At 43.6% G+C, this 22,831-nt stretch overlaps 1 protein-coding gene across 4 annotated transcripts in view; it reads left to right on the top strand.

Annotated features, from left to right (window-relative positions):
- Window positions 1–22,831, top strand: part of LOC149867276 (uncharacterized) — a 25,778-nt gene continuing 2,947 nt past the window's right edge. For 2 of the 4 annotated variants that reach the window (XM_090045090.1, XM_090045089.1), the window contains exons 1-2: window positions 1–1,464; window positions 3,582–3,739. In XM_090045090.1, coding sequence (XP_089901216.1) covers window positions 146–1,324 — 1,179 coding nt within the window. In that variant the 5' untranslated portion in view covers window positions 1–145 and the 3' untranslated portion in view covers window positions 1,325–1,464; window positions 3,582–3,739. Of the gene's footprint in view, window positions 1,465–3,581; window positions 9,514–22,831 lie in introns of those variants that run through there. The other 2 variants (XM_090045091.1, XM_090045088.1) reach the window with 2 other exon arrangements.

Raw genomic sequence — 22,831 nt, forward strand, 5'->3', positions numbered from 1 at the left:
CGTCATGGCGTGAGCCGGCCTCCCGCACCTCGCCCCGTCAAGGCGCATGCGCCCCCTAGGCTCGCAGGGCTTCCGGGTCCCGTAGGGGCAGCGCCGCTTCCGGGAGCGGAGCCGCTGGCGGCGCCCGGCCCGGCCCGGCCCGGCCATGAACCCCGCGGGGCTGTCCCTGCCCACCATGGTGCCGGGCAGCTCGGCGCTGGGCCTGGCGGGCGGCGGCCCCCCGAGCCCCGCGGCACTGCTGAGCCGCCCTTTCAAGTGCGCCGAGTGTGGGCGCTCGTTCGCGCGGCTGCCGGAGCTGGAGCTGCACGAGATGTCACACGCGGCCGAGCGGCCGCACCGCTGCGCGCTCTGCGGCAAGGCCTTCGCGCAGGCCGCGGCGCTGGTGAAGCACCAGCGCGTGCACACCGGGGAGAAGCCCTACCCCTGCCCCGTGTGCGGCAAGACCTTCGCCCTGTCCTCGGGCCTGGTGCTGCACAAGCGCATCCACACGGGCGAGCGCCCGCATGCCTGCCCGCTGTGCGGCAAGACCTTCATCTCCTCCTCGCACCTGGCCCTGCACCTACGCTCACACACGGGCGAGCGCAAGTACAAATGTGGCGTGTGCGGGAAGCTCTTCCTGCAGTCCTCGCACCTGGTGCGGCACAAGGCCATCCACACAGGGGAGAAGCCCTTCAAGTGCGAGGACTGCGGCAAGCACTTCGGCCGGGCCTCGCACCTCAAGACCCACAAGCGCGTGCACACAGGCGAGCGGCCGTTCAAGTGCACGCAGTGCGAGAAGGCCTTCACGCAGAAGGCAGGGCTCATCCTGCACGTCCGCCTGCACACTGGGGAGCGGCCCTACCGCTGTGACAAGTGCGGCAAGAACTTCCGCTCCTCCGCGCACCTTGTGTCGCACCAGCTGCTCGAGTCAGGGGAGAGGAATTTTAAGTGTGCCACCTGCGGGAAGGCCTTCAAGCAGGCATCTTCCCTCAAGCAGCACCTGAAAACACACGAAGCGCGCGAACCTCACCGCTGCTCCGTCTGTGGCCGGGCTTTCTCCAGGTCCTCCTACCTCCAGCTGCACATGAAAACCCACAGCGGGGAGCGGCCCTACCACTGCTTGGTTTGCAATCGAACTTACGCCAAAATGTCCACCTTTGAGAAACATTGTAAAAAGCACCAGCAGGAGGAAGAGAGGCCTGGTATGAGGCCCCGAGCCATGACTACCAGGGCCAAAGCACTGGCTGAAAAGAAGAGGCAGGAACAGAAACAGCAGCACCAAGAGGATGGCCCCGAGCAACCTCATCAGCCTGATGCGCAGCAGCAACAGGAGGAAGAGCAGTAATGGTCACCAAAATGGAAGCTGCTTGCTCCTCTTCCCACCAAGGACAGGGAAGACTAATTTAATTTTTATCTGCTCAAAGTGCCGTGTCGCACCAGTGTTATTCCAGAGAACGTTGCCAAGTGGAAATCTACAGACTAAAGGTGCAATGCAAACGCTTTTCTCTGGCATTACCAGATAACTCTTAAGAAGGCTCCTTATGCTCCGTACAATCAGTGTTGTGTTCCAGATTGTGTTCATCCTTATTTATTTCATTTTCAGTAGGTAGGATGCCTTGTCAGGTAGATTTCTAAGGCTCTTAGTCAGCCAAACTGTGCTGTTATGGGGGTGGAAAAAAGGGGCACTTCTTTATGTACAAGAAGTAAATTAAGTTGAAATCTCTTGAGGTAAATTGAAAGGTTTTGTGTGGGGGATTAATGGAAGCAATATACCTGCACAACATGGAATCTTTGCTTATACTAGTACTAGCAATTGGTTGAGGAGAGAGAAAATTACAGGATTTTAACTTGTCAAGTGCAGTTTGTTTTTACACACTGTAAATAGCTAGAAAATAGTGTCTGAGACTTTTTTCTCCTAATAAATCATAATAGTAGCTGTTGTTGGCATCCACCAATGCATTGCATTGTATGAAACAATATTTTAAAATGGCAGGTCTTTATTTTTGGTTAAATACAACAATATTAAGGCAAGTTGATCAAATTTCTAATTCATGTTAAACAGATTGGATTTTTTTTTTAATTTCTAAAACACCAATTTGCATCAAAACTGAGAGTTTTTTTTTTTAAACTAACCTTTTCAGAATCTAAAATTTGTTGCTAGAATAAATTCTAATTCTCTGTTGTTTTCTGGACAAGTCAGGATTACTATTAATGACTTGTCTTTGGTTAGCTAGCCTGTCACAGGAAAATTTGAAATGTCATAAATAGTCACTACTAAATGAGTTGAGTTAATTTCACATTTTAATATGACCTACGATGTCAATCATCATTAACAGCATTAAGATGACATTTAGCACTCTAGAAAATCCACAACCTATCTCTTAAAATTAAACAAAAAGAATAGGAGAAACTTCTTTAGCAAAGCATAATTCATCAGAATACATTGCTTCCTGCTAAATTCTTCTAAGCTTTAAGTCATTTTAGCAACACTATTATAGGACCTACATTAAATGTTTACTTATCACTTATTGTTACACGGTTACCTACAGCAGAAAAAAGAGCACTTGTTTCCATAATCTGACCATGTTCATCTGCACAGTCCTTATTTTTTATAATTGAACTCAAATGGTATTTACATACTGATTATGTTTTCCTGCCATTGTGTGAAAACACATTTTGCACTTTAAAGATCTGTTTAGAAAGATGCTTGTTTTGGGTTTTCTGTTGCATATTCATGACTTTGTGTTTCAAGGCCAAAAATGTAATATTACATTTGGAGTGAAAACTTTTACATTTTAAATATAAAGAATTGCATCGGAAAGTTTACTCTGTAGTGGGTGGTAGAACTGAGTTCTGTTTAACAGGACATTCACAGTTAGCAAAACAGCAACAAAAGAATCCTTTGACACTTTCAGCAGAATTTTCTGTGTGGTGGATGCACTGAGGTACAAAATAAGCCCTAAGCTGACTTGGTATTTTTTATTTGGCTGAATAGTACTCTTGTGATACACAAGCAGACAGATGCATCAGATGAGAAGTTCTAGGCCAGAGTTGTCATACTACATTATAATGTAAAATTTTTTCAGTAGATTTTAGATCCATTTTGTCGTGAACTGTAATGTTCTTTGAGAGGGACCAGACATGCTGGGAATCGTCTACCGTCCTGTTATGAAACAATGCCATATAAGTAGCGTTTATCTTTTTGTACTTCACTTCTCTTATTAAAATAAGCAATATAAGTTGCTGTCTGTTTACATCCTGATGCTTCTGGTTTTAGTACCCCTTCTCAATAAAACATTTGCTGCCTGAAACAAAATCCAAATCAGTAATAGTTTAGCTTCTTCTAAAAGGTTTTAATCGCCTTAGCTAGATAAATAAAGTTTCTTAACTGGTTTTATGTTCCCATTGGGAAACGTAAGAACTGATGGCATATCATGGATGTACTTATTTTTAGTTCAGTAGAATTGAAATGTTGACACAAGGACCACAACAAATTAATTTTTTAAAGATTGTTTTATTCTTTCCACGTTGCGCCTTTGTGCTAATTTTTTTCCTCCATTTTACCGGGTTTTTTTTAAATCTTCCCCTTTTGCTTTTTTCAGTTTCCTGCTCTGTCAGCTGTCTTCTCCCAGCGACCGGAAATCCAGACTGTTCAGGATGCAGGATCAACTCAGAAATTGTAAATTAGAAACAAGTTCCGAGAATATTTCAGAATGGGAGAATGAAAGTATGCTCTCTATGCCCTGAGTGTTACAGTAATGTAAGTAAGGCGAGGCAAATTCAAAAGATTCTGATATATCTGCCTTAGGAGAAAGCAGGGTCAGCAAAGGTATTTTCAAAAATACTGTCACTCCCTTACTTCTTAAATGTGCTTTGCAGGCTGCATATGGAGAAGAAGCAGAAAAAAATGTACTTTAATTTACGTCGGGGTAGGAAATATCTTTTAATAGTTTCATAGCTTGCAACTTAAAACTCAAAATATCTGTAAATGTCAAGATTCAAACCATTGGTGCAAAGTTTTTTTGTTAAATTTTCTCCTGAAACTTTGTTTTCCCCGTCATAGCCACAAAAGGTCTTTAAGCAAAATGCCATGTTCCCTAGGGAAAGAATTTGCCTTCTTCCTGCCATCTATAAACCTTTGAGTATGGAGAAGAGATTGGGTAAACCCTGATGAGTAGTCCTCTTACACATTTCTGGTAAGAAAAAAGTAATGGTATTATTTATCATAGAGCAATTTTGCACCAGTATAGGGTTCAGATGTTCTAAATGTCACATGCCTGCTTAGTTTTTTTTATCACAATACTGGTGGAGCTCACTTGATAGGCACCGAAGAAAATTACAGTTTGTATATTAATTTTAAAGGAATGTGGCAGAATAATAAATTAAAAACTTTTGTTTTTCATTTTAAAATGTTAGGAAAAGGCCTAGGGTTAAAGCAGTGCATCCTTTGAAATAGACTTTTATTTTTTGAAATTAAACTAATAGCATCCATCCCCAGTAAGCTTGCTTATTTGTAGACAGTACCAGAACAAATCCAGGTGTTAAATCTATTAGTTTCAGTCCTGCTTAGGCCTTTATGCTCCCTGTTTGAAGAACTGAATTGAAAGAAATGACAAATACCAGTTTATCAGGACTAAAATAATAAGCAGGACTGAAACTCACGGATTTAGTCCTGTCTAGGCTTGTTCTGTTGCTGTCATCACACAGTTTTGTAGCTTTCCAATGGCTTTCAACCTCAGTACATATCTTGCAAAAAGTGAACTAAGCAATTAACTTAAAAAAACTGGCTGTTTGTTAGTGGCCCTCCTAAAAGATCCTGCTTTAAGAAGGCACTGACACGAATATAAAGGTACCTTCCAGAATTGACCATCTTTTTGTCAGGGCTTCTCTAATAAAACAGGAGAGTTTCTGTTCATAAATACATCTGGTCTGTTATTGATGGCTGGGGGAAAAGTTAAATTAAGCAGCTACCTTTTAATTGCATATCACAGCAGAAAGCAGTAGAAGCATTTTAGAATGCAGAACTCTAACTGAATTGAATAACAAAATGATATCCATGAACCAGTCTGCTTCTCTGTCATTTTCTCTTTCAATTTCTACAGTTTATCTGAAGAGTCTTTTACATACCCTAGGGGATGCATATCATCTTGTAATTTTTTCCACTTACAGAATGCCTTTTATTTTCACATCACAAACAATTTAATTGTAAGTAATTCTGTACACTAAATATAAGACATCAACACGTGCAAGTTTTTAATCTTTTCTGCAGCAAGTTTGTACTACTTTGGTTGATGCAGGCTTAAAATTGGCAAACCATCATTTTTTACTCGTCTTGTGTGAAGATAGGAGATCTGTTTGCATACTATCCAGATCTGATATCACATAGCTTTACAAGAATGGCACCAATGTAGGATGAATGGATTGATAAACTATTTAAATAAGTGGCAAATATATAATATTATTTTATAAAAAAGGAATGCAGGAATCGTGGTTTCAGCATCAACAGATAAATATATTGGAATAGGTTGAGTGGCTAATTAACCCTGAGATTAAAATAAACTCGCCTTCTTTTGGTACTATATCAGTTGTGCCTTCTCTCCTTCCTTTTGTTAAATTGGAGGCAACGGGATTGGAAAAGATGCATTAAGTGATCTGATCCATCTCCCTCTAGGTGCAGGTCTTGCAATGTAATATCAAAAACATGCACACAAATTGCACAAGTCCTAAGATAAGCATGCTGCTTTGGGGGTATCTGTTCAGCTGCCCAATAACAAAATACCTTCAAGAATTTTTAAAGCAAATATTTACTTTTTAGTTGCATCCTGCTATTCTTGTATGCAGCCTTTGGTCAGATCTAAACCATTCTTCTGTCCTGCGTATTTTCATTCCTTCATATTCCTGTAGATTATGAAATATCCCTCAGTTTAGCACCTCATGCCTTCCACTACACCTTAAAACAACATACCAAACAACCAGTGCCTCCCAGTTACCTTCTTTCCTGTTCCTAGTAGTTTCCCCACCAAATTCAATTAACAAGGCTTGGATTTGTTTGTTTCTTCTAGGATGTCAAGTAAGGCCTCATGTGCATGCGTGTGCAGTGCAGTTAGAAACCCCACCTTCAGTCACACAGGTAGCACCTCTCCCCTGTGTAGGTGTGGCAGTGCCTGGCCAAGCCTTGCAGGCAGTCATGGCAGGGGTAGGGCTTGCTGTGGGCACATCAGTATTTGAGGTGGGAGGTGAGGTGGAAGTTCTTCCCACGCTCACGGCACACATAGAGGTGCTCCTGGCTGTGGGTGTGGTGGTGTCATGCTAGATTCGAGCTCTGGCTGGTGCCCCTCCTGACCGGGCATGCATAGCTGCTTACTCAAGCGCATTCATGGGTGGGTGGTGAGGGTGGCACTCAAAGTGTTTCCTGCATGTGTTACATGCATAAGATTTCTTTCCCATTTGAGCTTTTGGGTGCTTAGCAGTGCCTGAGCTTCTCTGCATCTTGTCTTAAAACCCTCTGACTTCTTTGATGAAAGCTGCCCAAGGGACAGCTGAGTCTTTGAGGCTCTTGAAGTTTCATCCATAGGGAGCAGATTTACCCAGCTGCTTTTCTGGATTCCTACTCTCAAGAGCTCTTTTCCTTTTCATGACACTAGGAAGTGTTTCGCCTTGGCTCCACTACAGATGCCCCTGCTGGTTCTCTTTCAGAGCTTTCCAGCTGAAGATCTTGTGCACTCACTCAGGAGCTGAACATCTGCTGGAATAAAAAGAATCCAGGCTTGTGTCATTCATTCTCTGGGCTTGGGAGAAAAGAAGCTGCAGAGTTTGTCACAAAGTTTGATTTTGTTTGTTAAGACTGAAACTCAGGAGCTAATTTCTTTTAAATGTCATCTGCAGGGAAAGCCCATTGGAGCCCCAACTTCCCATCTGTGCAGTTGTAGAATAGGCAAGTATGGGGATATCTGCTGGCTTTCAGATACGAGAGAACAGCTGTCTAATGGTATAGACTCTGAAGCTCAAACATAGGAGCTCTGCATAGCTCAGTGGGACTTTGGCTTTTTTTTCCATTTATACATGGTTTTTAACTTACCTTCCTCACCTGTAATTGTAACTCTGGGCCTTACTGTCCTGTGCTTGCTGGGATATGATCTTCTCCGTTTTTCATGCAAGTGATCATATCAAATTGTGGAATCAGACATCCTGCTTAAGGGAAGTGAAACAGGAAACAATAAGGGGTTGTTACAAAGCCTTTTCTGTTACTTAACCCCAGTCTGTCTTTGAGAGGGTCAACTGGTGTCACAGGGGGTTTGGGGAAGTCACAATTCTGTTGGGACATGTGCCCGTGGATGAGACTCCTGGCCACCCACAAGCTTAGACTTGCTGCTTCAGTCCTGCTTTAGTGTTAAGCACTCGCACTCCCCCCTCCATAGCCCATTCCCCCCCGCCCATTACTGAATTTACAGGAAATCCAGAATCCTTTGGGAGAACGAAACCTATTGCAGGGAGAGGAGAAAGAGGGAGATAATGTGCATGTATCAGTGGCCACCAACAAGGTAAATGTTCTTTCCATGTCTCTTTCCATATTGCAAGCAGTAGGGATGGGGAAATTAGTTTTGCCATTGCACTTTTGCATCTGCTTCTCCCGAATCATCCAATACAGGAGGGGAATCTAGCTCCTTGCCCCAGGAAACCAAAACTTGTAATTCCTTCGTGTGACATCCTCATAGGAGCCCCTCTGAAGGGCCAAAAACAGGTACTACCCCCTTTATATGAGACGTGGTTACAGACACCTGAAATGAAGAATCCTATGTGCTTGTTACTAGGGCTGTGTGAAACTTCAGTTGCTGATTTGATTTGGAGGAGATTCAGCCAGATTCGGTGGCTGAATTTCCAAATCCAAATCGAATTGGGAGACCAATTAAAAGGTCTTACTCAATTCAGAGATTTGGGCAGCCCCAATGCAGGGAGCTGGACTCAGGCTTTGTGCCAGTAAGTAGGGGGTAGGGGACCATGGGGAGACCCCCACCAGGCCCCATCCCCTGCCTGCTCCCCCAACCTCCACCCACTCTCCCAGCCCTGTCGATGGCTGCCCTGCCCAGCCCCAGTGTCCTGGCACTTAAAAAGAAAAAAAACGCACTCAATGGCTGCTGCAGTGGCCTCTGGGGGCTTGTGGCAGAGCCCTCCCATGCTACGTGGGGCAGCGGGGATTGCCCCCTTGCCTCGCAGTAGCCGGCTAGTGCAAGGCTTTTTTCTAAAGTGCTGGGACACTGGGGCTGGGTGGGGCAGCCATTGACGGGACTGGGAGAGCAGGCAGGGGATGAGGCCTGTTAGATTTGAAGATTCAGCCTATTTGGTGGCAGACAAATATCTGAATCGGATTCGGCCAAATTGCTTCGGGACAGTGATTTGAATCACCAGACTGAATCACTGCCCCCCGAATCAGCCGAATCCAAAGCGAATACTAGCCGCTTTGCACAGGCCTACTTGTTACCTTTGAATTAATCCTATCAAGTCTGCAGAAATCCAGCTTACTGTTCCATCCTTCTATATCCTTTGTGCTTCATTAGTGTTTGCTATAAGCATCTACCCAGTTGTCTTCCATCTGGTGTGTTAGCCATGCAGCAAATCATTTGTTCCCCTTGCACAGACTTGATGGTCTCTTGGTTGCTACTGTAAATTCACAATAGTCCTGGGAAGCTACAATTGCTGCAAAGCCCCCTCACTAGATAAAGAGTTCTGGTTGTATCCCATTTCCTGTGGGAACTATAGAGTCCATCTTTGGACTTAGGCTGAGCTGTGAGGTTGAAACACACATTTCCTTGGATTGTGCAAACTAATATACACCATTTTGTGTTTGGAAGCAATTTCTGGGAGTTTCTTATGATAGCAATGTGAGATGCTGGGGCCGGGCCAGAAGCCTTGTCCTAGCCCCTTTGAATTCACCCCAAGGTCTGCTACTAGTTCATAGCTCCTTGTGTGAGATTATTCTAGCTCTGAGTGGGGAAAGCCTGCTCAGATTGAGCTCTTCCTACCCCACTGCACAGATGACAGTGAGAGACTGTGACTGCTGAAGGCAGCTAACAGCTCTGGCTCCCCAGCCTGTGTATCCACAGACACAACCTCCCCCTTAGTTAACAGTAGTGTTTTTGCTGTGCCAGCACCTCCCATCTAGAAACATTCCCCAGCTGTTCTCTGTGAACCCATAGTCTGTTCCTTCCTTTCTCTCGCCAGTCCTTTCTCTTCATCTACCAGTTTTCAGTCTCCTCCTTTTGTGAACCCTCTGGTCCCTTACCCTGCCACCCCAAGTCCATGCATCCCAGAGGCTTAATGGGCACATCCTGGGTTGGGATGACTTAATGCTGAACTTGGGTATGTTCAGGCAATTATACTGGCTGCCGCCTCTCCGCAGCTGGCCTCACCTCCCTTGAATTAATTGGAAACAAATAAGATTAATCAGTAAAATATTCTTAAACCAAAAATAAACACATTCCACAAGGATTTAAATAGTTCTAGGTAAATCACCTTAAAGTCATACTTTCTGTTAAACCACCACAACAATTTAATGTAGACACATCCTGTTAGTATGGTATTGCTAATCCAAACAGGCAAACAAATACATCTAGTTTCCCAAATCAGAAGATTGGTTTATGACATTTTTGTTTAATACATTTTAATTTTTTTATATTTGGCTACCAGTTTTAGAGCTTTTAGAAGTGCACCTACTTCACATTTTCAAGAGAGAGCAGGAGCTGACTGTGCTGCTGCTGAAATTTAAGGTGGAGTATAGTTTTAGATATGTGGTAGAGAGTGGTGTGATTTTTTTTTTTTAATTACTAAACTATTTATACACGTAGAGACTCTAGTATGATCATAGCAAGTATTGTGTAAATGATTTTGTGCCTGAGAAGCTTTTTTCATTTCCATTATGAAGCATATCAGTATAACTTGTCCACACTAGGGCAAGTTGTTCAACTTCAGCAATATCTGTATAGGTAAAGCCGTACGGATTTTGCAAGGAGACATCCTATGAGATATTTTATCTAGAAAAATTTTCTGCTGTTCTGCAGTGTAGACATTAGAGGGAGCAGAAGATACAAGAAATCTAGCATTGTAGCAGATCCTGTAAACAGTACCCTCAGGCTCTCCTTTTCTGCTGCTGTAGTTCTGCTGCAGTCATTCACGCCAATACAAAACAAGGGCAGACCATTGCTGTTCTGATTTGGTAGCATATTATAAGTACTTTTAATTCATCTTGTGTTGGTGTAAATATCTGCACAAGGCACTGAGAAATTAGGCCAAGCTTAGAAAATTTAGGCTAGTGCATTGTTAGGCCTTTTCTGAACACAGGTGCACAAGTTTAAGTAACTTAAAGCCTCCTTTTTAATACAGTTGCCAAACAACTTGCATTGATTTAATGCAGTAAGGAACTGACTTAAAATAATACATATCAACTCTCATGTGATATAAAAGTGCATCAGTATTGATGATTCTTATGCATTTACTGTGTGATTGTTTTGATATTTGATTTCTCTTGAAGGAGCCACAGAGTCTCTACTGAGGAAAACCCAGGCTGTAGATGTGTTCCGTGTGTGAGGCAGGGCTGCATCTTCTCATAGGGGAGGTCAACATATGTGCCAGAATCTTGAGTGCCTAATCCTTCAGCTATGTTCAGTATCAGCAAGAAAAAACAAAATGTGCTCTTCATCCTTGCTCCCACACTGTCCCTTGGTGGTATGGCCGAGACCTGCACGCCTCCTTAAAGCACAAGGACACCTCTGAAGAATGTTTTCCCATGATGGTGGTCCCAGATAGAGGGATGGAATGGGTGCTGGTACTGTCCCAGGGTCTGAGCCCCAGCTCAGTATGTGCATTAGCTCTGATTTTGTGAGAGAGCCATAAGGTCTTTGTGTACAACCAACTGCCTATTTACCATAGCACAAGGCTTATAGTTCTTGAGCTTTCAAGCAGTCAGTCTGCCCTTTCAGACACCACTGAATCTTATTCCTGGTGCCAACAGAATTTCCCTTGCTAATGGGTAACAAGAGAGCATCAATTTGTAGAAATAAATGAACGCATGGCATTTACACTTGACTGGAGATTGCACTTACTGCAGGGCTAGACTGGCCCTTTTACAACAGTGCCTGGCTAGGGACAGAAGTTTCTGCAGGGGGACCCCCCTTAGAGCTTTCTCTTTATTCATCCAGTCCCCTCAAGAGCAAGCAAGTGTCCTGCTGAGGGGAGAACCAACCCAGCAAATCATCCTTAACACTGGACTTGTGCTTCCAGGTGACTTCCACCACCGGGACTTTTTAGAATCTTGGCTCCCAAGCCTGAAAGTCCTCCCAGCTATATATCTGCAGAGCGAGTGCGCATCATCTCTCCCTATTCCTGCTATTTCTCAGGAGAACTCTCTGGAGAATCGAAAGTAGTAGGTGCCTTCTGCAGGAATAGAAAGAAGGCCCCAGGGGCATGACTGAATCCTTCATTAGTGAACAGCACAGTAGTGAGGGAAGGAGCAGGTAGGTGCTTTTTCTTGAGTAATTCAAGATTTCCCCCCCATTGTTTATGAAATCTTTCTGAAATCTATTTCTTCCCAATACACTGGCTGACTGGTTTGTATTTAACAAACCTTTAGGACTCGCTCATATTTGCTCACATGGAGGTTTTTTTGTTTATTTTTGCTGCTTTCTCTGTACTTTGGATAAGATTCTCAGTTACTGTGGAGATTTCCCTTGATTTCGATAGGCTTTGAATCAGGCTTTGGAGTATAAGCCTCATCCACAGTTATCTGCCCAGTAGTCTAGGCTTCTTCCTATCCTATGGGATTTAGGATTCAGTTGAGGATTCCCAATTCATTACCTTCATTGCCTAGTTATGTACATTTGTGAGTTAGTGAGTCAGCCTCAAGAAAGAACAGTTCATTATAGAATTATCTTTTAGAGACGGTTGGATGTATCTGCATGATCTCTTACTCTTCAGAAACCGTTGTATGCTACTAGCTTTGCAACTAAGCCCCTATGCTTAAAGTAGAAGCATGCTACTTACCATCTCCCAGGTCTCCTGCTCATGTTTGTTTTAATAGTACAGAAGACCATCAGTCAGTATCTTATTGTCACTCAGAGCCTGGTGCGCATACAGTTATCAGAGACAAAGAAGGAAACTGGCTTTTTCATCTGTGTCTGCTATAAAAAGGCTTCATTGTATTTTATCAGGGAAAGGGGGGGTGCAAACAGAAGAGTGAGCTAATTAACACAACAATTTTTATGTATTACTCTAAACATGTGGCCCAATTCATAGCGGCACTAAATTTAGACCTAGTGGAAGAAAATGAGGTGCGTGTAAAACAAAAAAAATAAAAGGCTGTCATAATCCTGTGGACCCCAAAATCCTGTGCACCCCATTTTGAAAATGTTAGCAGTGGAGTAAAATAAAAAGTAACCTTCGTTTAAAACACAATAAAGTAAGCAAACCTGAAAGCAAAGTCATATGCCAGCCAGAGCCAAGTCTAGAACACTTAGTTTGCCATTCAGCAATAATTCTGCACAAGCTTCCCTGCCTATTTAGCCTGGATCTTACCTGTAGTACAACTGCTAACTATGTGGTGGTTCAGAGTGTAGAAAAAAGTTTACCTTCAGTAGTGACTAGGGGCCTAAAATAATAACTGGTGGCTGGTCAGGACCTAGGAACATAACAACCCCACTGTCATTCAGACTGTTCAAAGGTAAAAAGTCAGATCATTATCCCATAGTAATACTGATTCCTCCTCTACAAATTGGGTTTTCAGAACCTAAATGTTTTTGACTTGGGTTGTGCTTACAGGTCCCAAAAGAGCTTATGATCTCATTCCAACAGCCAACATCCAAAATCACCCATTCAGTGATTCTCACTGCTTCAGAATAAATAAGGATCCCTCTGCCTTACGCTGTTAACACTTTTAAATAAAGCTTCTGCCCCTCTCCCCCACCAAAAAAAAGATGAAAGAGATCTATTGCTCCAAAAGCATAGAGCAATATATGATAGAAAAGCAATTGTTTGCACAGTAATGTGATCCCATAAAGTACTTTTCATACAAAGTTTTTAAAGCATTTTACAAAACAAGTCACTTTTGTTGTCTGCATTTATGGATGGACAAAATGATACATAAGAGCACAGGAAAGTGATTTGCACGATGCTATCCATCAGTTCAGTGGCAGGGACTGACCCAAACCTGGGAGTCTATGCCAGTACTCAATTAGTCTTTAACATACAACTGATATTGGTGGCCATTTTCAACTTAAGCACCTGACCCAAATCCTACTAAAGCAGGGGTGGGCAAAATGTGGCCCAGGGGCTGGATGTGGCCCACCAGGCCATTCTATCTGGCCCGCGGAGCACCTAAAAAATTTAGAAAATTAATATTTATCTGCCTGTCATGCGACCCTCAATGGCTTGCCAAAACTCAGTAAGCAGCCCTTTGCCCAAAATAATTGCCCGCCCCTGTACTAAAGCCTCTGGGTCCCCAGTAAGTACAAAGCTAAGAATAATTCAGACATTTGATGGAAATATTCAGGGATCTGATTAAATAAATATTGTATTTATATATTTATTTTAGTACATAGTGAAAAGTGACCACACAAGAATAAGAGTCACTGAAAGTTACCTGCTAACGTTTTCAGAGGTGGTTACTTTAAGATATTTATGTAGTCATTGTAGGGAAAAAAGACATTTTACTTAAAGCCCAAGACCTAGAGAATAATGAACTATTCTGTTGGTGTTTTCTTCATTGCTTCTGTGCAGTAGCCTTTCTAAATCACATTTGTTTAGTCCACGTTAAGAACATGCAATGTTCCAGGTGGAGGGTTCTTTTGTGACTGTGTGATCTATCTGGATTGCTGTACATACTTGTTCCATTGGAGCTATTGGTAGTTGTGTTCCAGATTATTTGTATGTTATCCTGAAGACCTCATCTATATTATCTTTTTCCTTAACATCTCTCCTGTTTCCATTAGCAGCAGTATAACACCACCATGGGAGTACTTCTTTAGACCTGACATTTTTATTGTATCACAGTGCTGTCAAATCCCACTCACTACTGGCATTTATACATGTGTGCCGGGGGGGGGCAGCGGAGCTGCTGTAATTAGAGCGACTCCAAGAACCACTCTGATTAAAGCACCTGGAGCGTTATGTGCACCAGTGTCCCCATGTTGGAAAATGGCAGCAGGGGCCTCCTAGATCCTGTTATGGTGAGAGAGTTCTTAAAACAAAATAATGTAGACGTAGCTTTCCGATGCCCGGGCTTGTAAGTATTGTTAATATCTTTCCAGAGCCAGTACAGATAGTAGAAACTGAACATATACAGCCCGTTCATTGCTTTAGATTCTTAAGATTAATAAGCCCAGGCAAATAGAAATAAGAACAGTGGGCCTGGATGACTTTCATCTGCAGGTGCTGAGGGAATCGGCTGGTGTCATTGCAGAGCCATTGGCACAGCTGTTTGAGGACTCCTGGTGCTCGGGCCAAGTCCCTGAGGACTGGAAAAGGGCCACTGTGGTCCCTATTTTCAAGAAGGGGAGGAAGGAAGAGCCTGGCAACTACAGGCCAGTCAGCCTCACTTCTATCCTGGGGAAGGTCTTTGAAAAAATTATCAAGGGCCACATTTGTGAGAGCCCTGCAGGGGAAGTGATGTTGAGGGGTAACTGACATGGCTTCCTGCCAGGCTGATCCTGCCTGACTAACCTGGTCTCTTTCTATGAGCAGGTAACAAAAAGCTTAGATGTGAAGGAAGAAGTTGATGTCGTCTTCTTGGACTTCCAGAAGGCCTTTGACACAGTGTCCCACCCAATTCTGGTGGGCAAGCTGAGGGACTGCGGCATTGATGAATGCACTGTCACATGGGTGGCAAACTGGCTCCAGGGGCATACCCAGAGGGTGGTGGTGGACGGGTTGATGTTGACCTGGAAGGGTGTGGGCAGCGGAGTCCCCCAGGGCTTGGTCCTTGGGCCAGTGCTGTTCAACATCTTCATTAGCAACCTGGACGAGGGTGTGGAGAGCACCCTGTTCAAGTTCGCTGATGATACCAAGCTGTGGGGGAAAGTGAATACACCGGCAGGTCAGGGACCGCATCCAGGCAGACCTGGATAGGTTACAGAAGTGGGCGGATCTGAACAGGATGCGGTTCAACAAGGACAAGTGCAGAGTGCTGCACCTGGGGAGAGGGAACCAGCATTATGGTTATAGGTTAGGGGCTGACCCTCACAGCAGCACAGAGGCAGAGAGGGATCTTGGAGTCAGGATTGACTCCAGGATGAATATGAGTTGCCAATGCGACGAAGCAACAGGCAGAGCCAACCGCACCCTGTCATGCATCAACAGGGGCATCACTAACAGGTCCAGAGAGGTCTTGCTCCCCCTCTATGTGGCGTTGGTCAGGCCGCAGCTGGAGCAGTGTCCAGTTCTGGGCGTTGCACTTCAAGAGGGACATGGAGAACCTGGAGAGGGTCCAGAGGAGGCCACTCGTATGGTTGAGGGCCTCCGTGGCCAGCCCTATGAGGAGAGGCTGAGGGACCTGAATCTCTTCAGCCTCCATAAAAGAAGATTGAGGGGGGATCTTGTGGCTGCCTACAACTTTATCAGGGGCCAGCAGCAGGGACTCAGGGAAAGTCTGTTCACCAGGGCCCCCCTTGGGGTCACCAGAACAATGGCCACAAGCTGAGGGAGGATAGGTTTAGGTTAGATATTAGGAAGAACTACTTCACTGTAAGGGTGGCCAGAGCCTGGAACAGACTTCCCAGAGAGGTGGTGCTCTCACCTTCCCTGGAGAGCTTCAAGAGGAGACTGGATAGGCACCTGGCTGGGGTCTTATAACCCCTGCCACCCCCAGTGCTCCTTCCTGCCCATGGCAGGGGGTCGGACTAGATGATCTGTCTAGGTCCTTTCCAACTCATTGATTCTATGAATGTTAATAATTAAGTTGTCAGTGTGCTTCTGCAATGGAGTATTATCTTCCTAATCAGCTACAAACTAAAACACTAACATCAGCTCCTGGGGTATTTTTCTCTTCCATTTTAAGGGAAGACCGCCTTAACAGCAGGATTTGCAAGAAGCAGGGATAATGGAGTCAAATAGAGAATTTATATTGGGCTTTGATAGGTTCTTTGGCCTGTGGAAGAAAGAAAATATCTACCCAGATTGAATTACTATGATTGAGAAAAATATACTGTATTTCTTCCCTGCTGCCTGCTGTTGTCCATTTATATCCTGTTCTCAAGTGAATACAAATAGCCTTGACAATCAAGTATTGTGCAATTCCTGCCAAATGCTCTCAAATATTAAAATACCACTTACTAAAAGCATGCCCAATATTCCTGCCAGAATTATGAGATCATAGATAACCACTATATTTTACAATTCCGTTAATGCATAGAGGATCAATTAGTAGAATAAGTTATCAGCTCTGCTGTTAAAGTAAGATAAACCTTGTTTAATTTTTGGGGGAAATTAAGTTTTCCCAAAACCTCAGACATTTTATGTGGGAACTGCACTAAGATTAACCTCTGCTTTAATCAATGTGTGTGGTGAGATTGAAGCAGCGGTTTCACTGTTAAGTGCACTCTCACATTGCATCTCATCTATAACAAGGTCTCCTGAAAGAGATGTTTTATGTTCCATTTTCCTTTTGAGTTTTCTTTACTGTCCTCATATTCTATTTTCCCTACCTTTTTATGTACAAGGTGACAACTATATTAGGAATCAAGAGAACGTTATGGCTTATGGCAATCGGATAAGGAGCACTTTTCCCTGTAGGGAAATCTAAAGTCAGCAAAGGGCAGTGCACAAAGGTTTTTGGGTGAGCTATATGAAATGGAATGGTGATCTGGCTGAGCTGTTCGCCACACTATTAAAATCGCATCAACTTAAGGCAGCTCTGCTGACCCCAGCAGCCGTACCCAGGGTCCTGCGGGCTTCCCCGGGTTGCAGCTGCATTAGGAAGCCTGGCTAGCAGCTGGAGTATGGCTCCAGGCAGCCAGTTTTGGACGGTGCATGCTGCTGCCACATGTGCCACCCCACTTTTTTTCAGCATCAGTTGTTTTTTTTTGACCTTGGGATCTCCTACTCGTCTGGATGCAGCCCTTTGGGCCACATTATTGCTTCAGGACAGAGCCACACAGATGACTTGGCAAGGTATAACTCCCTGTTTTTCTGCTTTGGTGGGGTAAAGGGGCAGCTAATGATCTGTGCCTCTGAGGAATGGGAAGAATGTCTCAAGGTGAGAGAAGCAGACAAAACTCCTGGGGCAGAGGCAATATCTTTTATTAGACCACCTAGATAGTTGCAAAAGATGGCCTTTTAAGAAAGGTGGTATTAGCCATCTGACCTGTGATTAATTAGATGCTGCTGAGATGGTGGGTTGATACCAGGAATCAAGTAGTAGCTGGCAGGCCATCAGGTCTTCAGCTAAAAGTCCGGGACGTTAGTCAGTGAAAGAATGAGACCTGCAGGGATTTGGAGGAGTGGTCTGTTGTTGATCAGGCTACAGAACTTAGAAGGGTGTTTCCTAGCTCACTGAGGAAATGTATGCTCTGTATGTATGAGCTTTCTGAAAAAGCAAGCTCTGATGTATGCATTTGATTTGTGTTGCACTGTTTTGGTCTTGAAAAAAACGAACCTAGTCCTTTACGAAAGATGTATTCTGCTGCTGTTTAGAATTTTAGCTAGTTTAGTTAGTTTTAAAATATGATCGTGATTAGTTGTGCGATTAAAAAAAATTGTTTGCAATTAATCACAATTTTAATAGCACAGCTGAAATTCAAAATTATGCACAGAAAAACTCAAAATTATGCAAAACTATGCAGGTATTTTGAATGGTTGGGGGCTGGGTGTGAGGTGTGGGGAATTTGTGAAGGTGTGGGGGGCTGTGGGTATGTGTGAGAGGTTTGAAGCTGGGAGAAAGTGGTTGTCCTCAGGGGGGTCTGGAGCCTGGGGAGAGGGGACCTGGCAGGATACCCAGGCTGAGTGGGGTCTCCATGGAGCTGCCTCAGGCCTGGGGCACACTCCCAGCCCAAGCTCGGCCCCAGTGATGGTGGACTCACCCTGCCCTCGCCCAGCAGCCATGGGCAGTCTAGGCTGGGGGCAGGTTCTCTGGCCCCAGCCCCAGCCTGAACTTCCCCATTTATTTGTGGAGAGGTATGTGAAATAACTCAAAGATGCAGAAGCAGAGCAATTATTGCTATACAGTACATACAGAAATGTGTAATCTGTGAGAGAAACAGAATCAGTGCAAATGGAAAAATGAAGAGGACAGAGTGTCTATATTCTCAGTTACCTGCACCTATGCTTTCCTTGTAATAATTTATAAGGAAATCTCAGGTTGTAGAGAATAAGCATTTAGACTGAAAGAACAACTTAGGTGTTGGATAAATAGGTCAAATGCAAAGTGAGATGGGGAAAGGTGAGACTCTTCCTTCATATGGTTCAATTTCAGACAGTGTTTACAATCTCTACTGTAACCTGCAGTTTTCATCAATAAAGATATTTTCATATGATATTATTAAAAAATATCCTTCTAGACACCACAATTTGACATAGGCATTGGACATGAAGTGAATGACAAGTTCAGACATCTTTGCATACAATATTGATGTCTTTAGTACAGTTAACATTAATACTGTCATTGGTTATGAAGTAAATGACCTTTTTATATGTAATCTTTTGAAAACTTGCAGGGCATAACATCTTAATTTTACCTCAGCCATAAGGTTTGATTGGTTTCAGAAGGTCCATAGGAATTATATACAATGTTTTTACTTAGTTCCAATAGAACAGGGGTGGACAAAATGTGGCCTGCGGGCCAGATGCGGCCTGCCAAGCCATTCTATCCAGCCCGTGGGGCCCCGAAGACATTTAGAAAATTAATATATATCTGCTTCTGGCTGCCTGTCATGCGGCCCTTGATGGCTTGCCAAAACTCAGTAAGTGACCCTCCGCCTGATATAATTGCCCACCCCTGCAACAGAATGACATCAATTCTGCCTCATATGCAGTACAGGGGATGAGACTTGCACAAATGGATTATAAAAAGCAATGAGAGCGAGGAAGAGCCTAGTTAAGAAATGAAATAATATAACAACATTGGGATTTTAAATCTAACTCATTTGGAGTCTACTTTCCTGAGTCTTCACAGAAAGACCCTGTGAAATTATGCAAAAATTGATTCTGTACTGCCAAGAGAAAGTATAATTGCAGATTTTCAAAATCAATACCATCACATGGCTTTGTTTCAGACTCTTCCTGTCCCATTTTCAGAACACAGCTTTGCTAGGCACTAAAAGCCTGATGAATGCTATGAAAACCAGCTTTGTTCTGCATGTGTTCTGTATTTGTCAACCCCTTTCCTTTGCCCATCCAGAAATAGCAAGTAGGAAAGATCTTGGGGGTTTTGTGTTTGCTTGCTGATATTTACATGGTAACTTAGCAAAACAGCCATGTTTTCAGTGAAATACCACTTTGTTGCAATATAGTTAAGTTTCCTCTGGCAGATTTTACCCTTATACAGCATTCAAGCAATGCATGCTCTTATAAAAATGGTTTTAGACCTGGAATGAGTGTTTGCAGAGACTTTTGTATAAAAGCAGATTTAATATCCATGGTGGCATGACTATTGCCAACCTAATTTGTGCCAAATGACTCATTTAGCTGGCCTTATGCCCTCCGAATTAGAATTCAGACTTCAAAATGAGAGTGAGGCTGATAATGAATGTATTTTGTATTTATTTGGCCCTTGGACTTGTATAGAATAGTCTTGTGCTTGTCTGAAGCTTGCAGTCATGTGCCTTGAGGAACAATTTATTAACTAAGGTATTTCAGTTGCTCCAATTAAGCAGCAGAAGGTTTTTTTTAGAAGTTATGTTTAAAGAAGAAGTTTTTGCCCTCTCCAGGCTGTGAAGGGACACTAGTCTGACTCTGGCCCTTTACCACATAGTAGCTATGATACTAAACTTAAAAAATTTGGAAAAGAATATCTTAGCTAGAAGGTGCTTTTAGCAAGGGGCTTTGCTGCTGTTTCTGTTTTACAGCACTTTGAATCCTTTTCTGTTGTGCATTTTTTATGCTTCTCTACAAATGGCCCTTTTTGGCCTCATTCAAATTTGGACCTCACTGTAGTGGGTTCTCAAGTTATATAATACAATCTTTATTTTCCTGGCCAGCTTGCCCCACAGGACACAACATCAAGCATAAATCTATGAACCAACAGATACATGAACTATAAAGGGTTATGTCACACCCTCTCTTCCTCAATCCTGAAAGAGTTTTCTGACTTATTGCTGCTGCCTTCCCCTTCTCTCCAGCTCTCTTCCCTGGGAGCTTTTAACTTCCTCCGAGACAGCCAATTATCCTCCTCAGCTGGCCCAGTTCTCCTAAGCAAGCCTGCAATCATTTGCTCACTGCCTGCAGCTGGGATGCAAGTCCTGGGCCATTCAGCCTGCTACACACCAATTTACAGCTCCCATCCACTGGAAAAGAAAGTTCAGATTGCTGGCTGCTTGGATTATAATGGCGGTATCAATACCAGTTGCCACATATTACATACAACTCAGGCTAAGCACTATATTGCAATGTGAAGGTGATAGACATCACAGCCAATTACTCTTAAAGGGAAACAGCATGTATAATTTCTGCCAACGGGACATAAACAAACTACTTGCACTTGCATGGTGATGTTAAAGCAACTGTAACTGTGACAGGGTAACCTAAGAAACCTGTCTCTCCAAGTCCTTTGGTTCAGGAAGGTGCTTTTATATCTTAGTAATCATGTTAAGATTACTGAGATACTTAGGTATCTAAGAGGTAAAATTAAGTAAATGCTAGAATCAGGGCTTAAATTATCTCAGAGGCAGTATCTAGCTTACAGTATCTCACAGTGACACGGTGGCAACAGGTACACCTGTCCCAGATTCTGGCCCCATGGGGGAGAAGGTGGAGGGCAAAAAAATACAAGCAGCTGAGCTACTGAACCAGCCACTGTCATGATCCCAGCAGCACAGCCACACTGCTCGGCCCATGCATTGTTGCACCCAGTGTGCTCAGGGGTCATGTTACCCTTTGGCACAGAGGAGTCAAATGGTTAGAGTCAACCCATTAGGCTTAACAGGTTCAAATGGTCAAATTAAGTGTTAATATGAGCTATATACAAATAGAATCCTGAACAGAGTAACAGCAATAAAGCACTGGTGCCCAACTTTGCAGTCCTGTAGGCCAGATGTCCTGTGGACTGGTGCTGTACAGGTTCTGCATGGGGTCAGTATGTGGTGTTAGTCTGTGGGTGTGATTCAGCTGTCTCAGATCTGGGACCTGTCTTCTGTGGCCGGGAGAGCTGTTTCCAGTGGCCAGGAGATGGGTCCTGACTTCTATATGGCTGGGAGGCAGTGGGGACAGCTTACCCAGCAAGGTGGAGATTGAGACACGTCCTGATCGCCATATGGCTGAGAGGCAGCTGCCTGGCAGCCAGGACAACTCTCCCCGCCCTGCGGAGATCAGGACAGGTCCCAATCTCCACATGGCTGGCAGGCAGCAGCCCCGTCAAGCGGGGGCAGTTCTCCCTGCCCCCTGTGACCTCTTGTTGGCTAGGTTGGAGCAGTTTGCTTCCAATAAGCGTCTACAAGTGTGCTTCAGTGCATTAGTTTAATGTGCCAATTTCTAGTACCTGTATCTACAAGTATTAGAAAATGGTGCATTAGACTAATCTACTGCACAGTAATTGCTATGCACGTGTAGACAATGGTGCTTTACTGTACATTTGCTTAGTTTAATGCATAGTAAAGCATCTTGTGTAGATGCACCTAGGGAGAGTGATGAACCAGGGGAACAATCCCAAGCGAAGTTGTGGATTTTCCATCACTTGCTTTCTTCATATTGACTGAGGGTGGTTCTGAAATATGTGCTGTAGTAAGATGCAGACCACTGGGAACCTGGGGGTAATTGGGTGAAAATTTGGGAGGTTTTATATGCTCTTAGCATATGTTTTGATATGCTAAGAGATCAGCTTAGATACTGAATAGTCCATTTTGGTCTTTGCCATTGATTTCAATGAGCATAAGATCAACTCTTGCTATCTTTATTCAGGTCAACACTTTCACATTTCTGTATTCAGTTTTAATTAGTAACAACTCCAAACCTAAATATTTTGCCAGCAGAGACCTCATTGTTGTCATGGTGGCACTTGGGTATTAATAGGTGATAATATAAAAACATAGATGAATAGATTAAATAGTAGTTGCAACTGATTTTTTTCAGCTTCAGCAAGATTAGTTGTTGCTGAAGAGATTTGAATCTCTTTTCAAGCTCAGTTGCTCTGCTAAAAGGGTTTGTTTTGAAAATCGTAAACAGCAGGCAAAAAGCAGCTGCAAGTGAATGAATTCACTTTATTCACCATTAAAAAGCAAGCAAACAAGCAGAGGCAACAGTATTTGATATATCTTTTAACTAGATAAATTCAGAGAGGCAACAATAGAAGCATTATACTGAAATGTAACAGAGACATATCACAGCACATTTCCTAGGAAATCAAGCATAACAGTGATGTCCAGTACTCTTATGGAAATAGCCTTGTTGTCATTTAAAACCTCTGTAGAATTGCAACCTGTCTTTCCATAACACTCCTTTACTATCTGCTACAAAGGAAGGCAAAAACCCCCACAATCCGTACCAATCTGACCATGAGGTCAAAATTCCTTCCTGATACCAAATATAGCGATTGGTCTGGCCTGGAGCAGAGGGGCAAGTCCCCCTAGCCAGGAACCTCTGGGTTTAAGTCCCAGCAGGAGCTTTGGCACACCCTAGCCAAAATCCCCAGCCTTGTCTGCAGCCAACACCCAGAGCCTCTGAG

This window comes from Crocodylus siamensis, chromosome 4, assembly GCF_052110815.1.
Source record: "Crocodylus siamensis isolate JL-2025a chromosome 4, ASM5211081v1, whole genome shotgun sequence".
Taxonomy (NCBI): domain Eukaryota; kingdom Metazoa; phylum Chordata; order Crocodylia; family Crocodylidae; genus Crocodylus; species Crocodylus siamensis.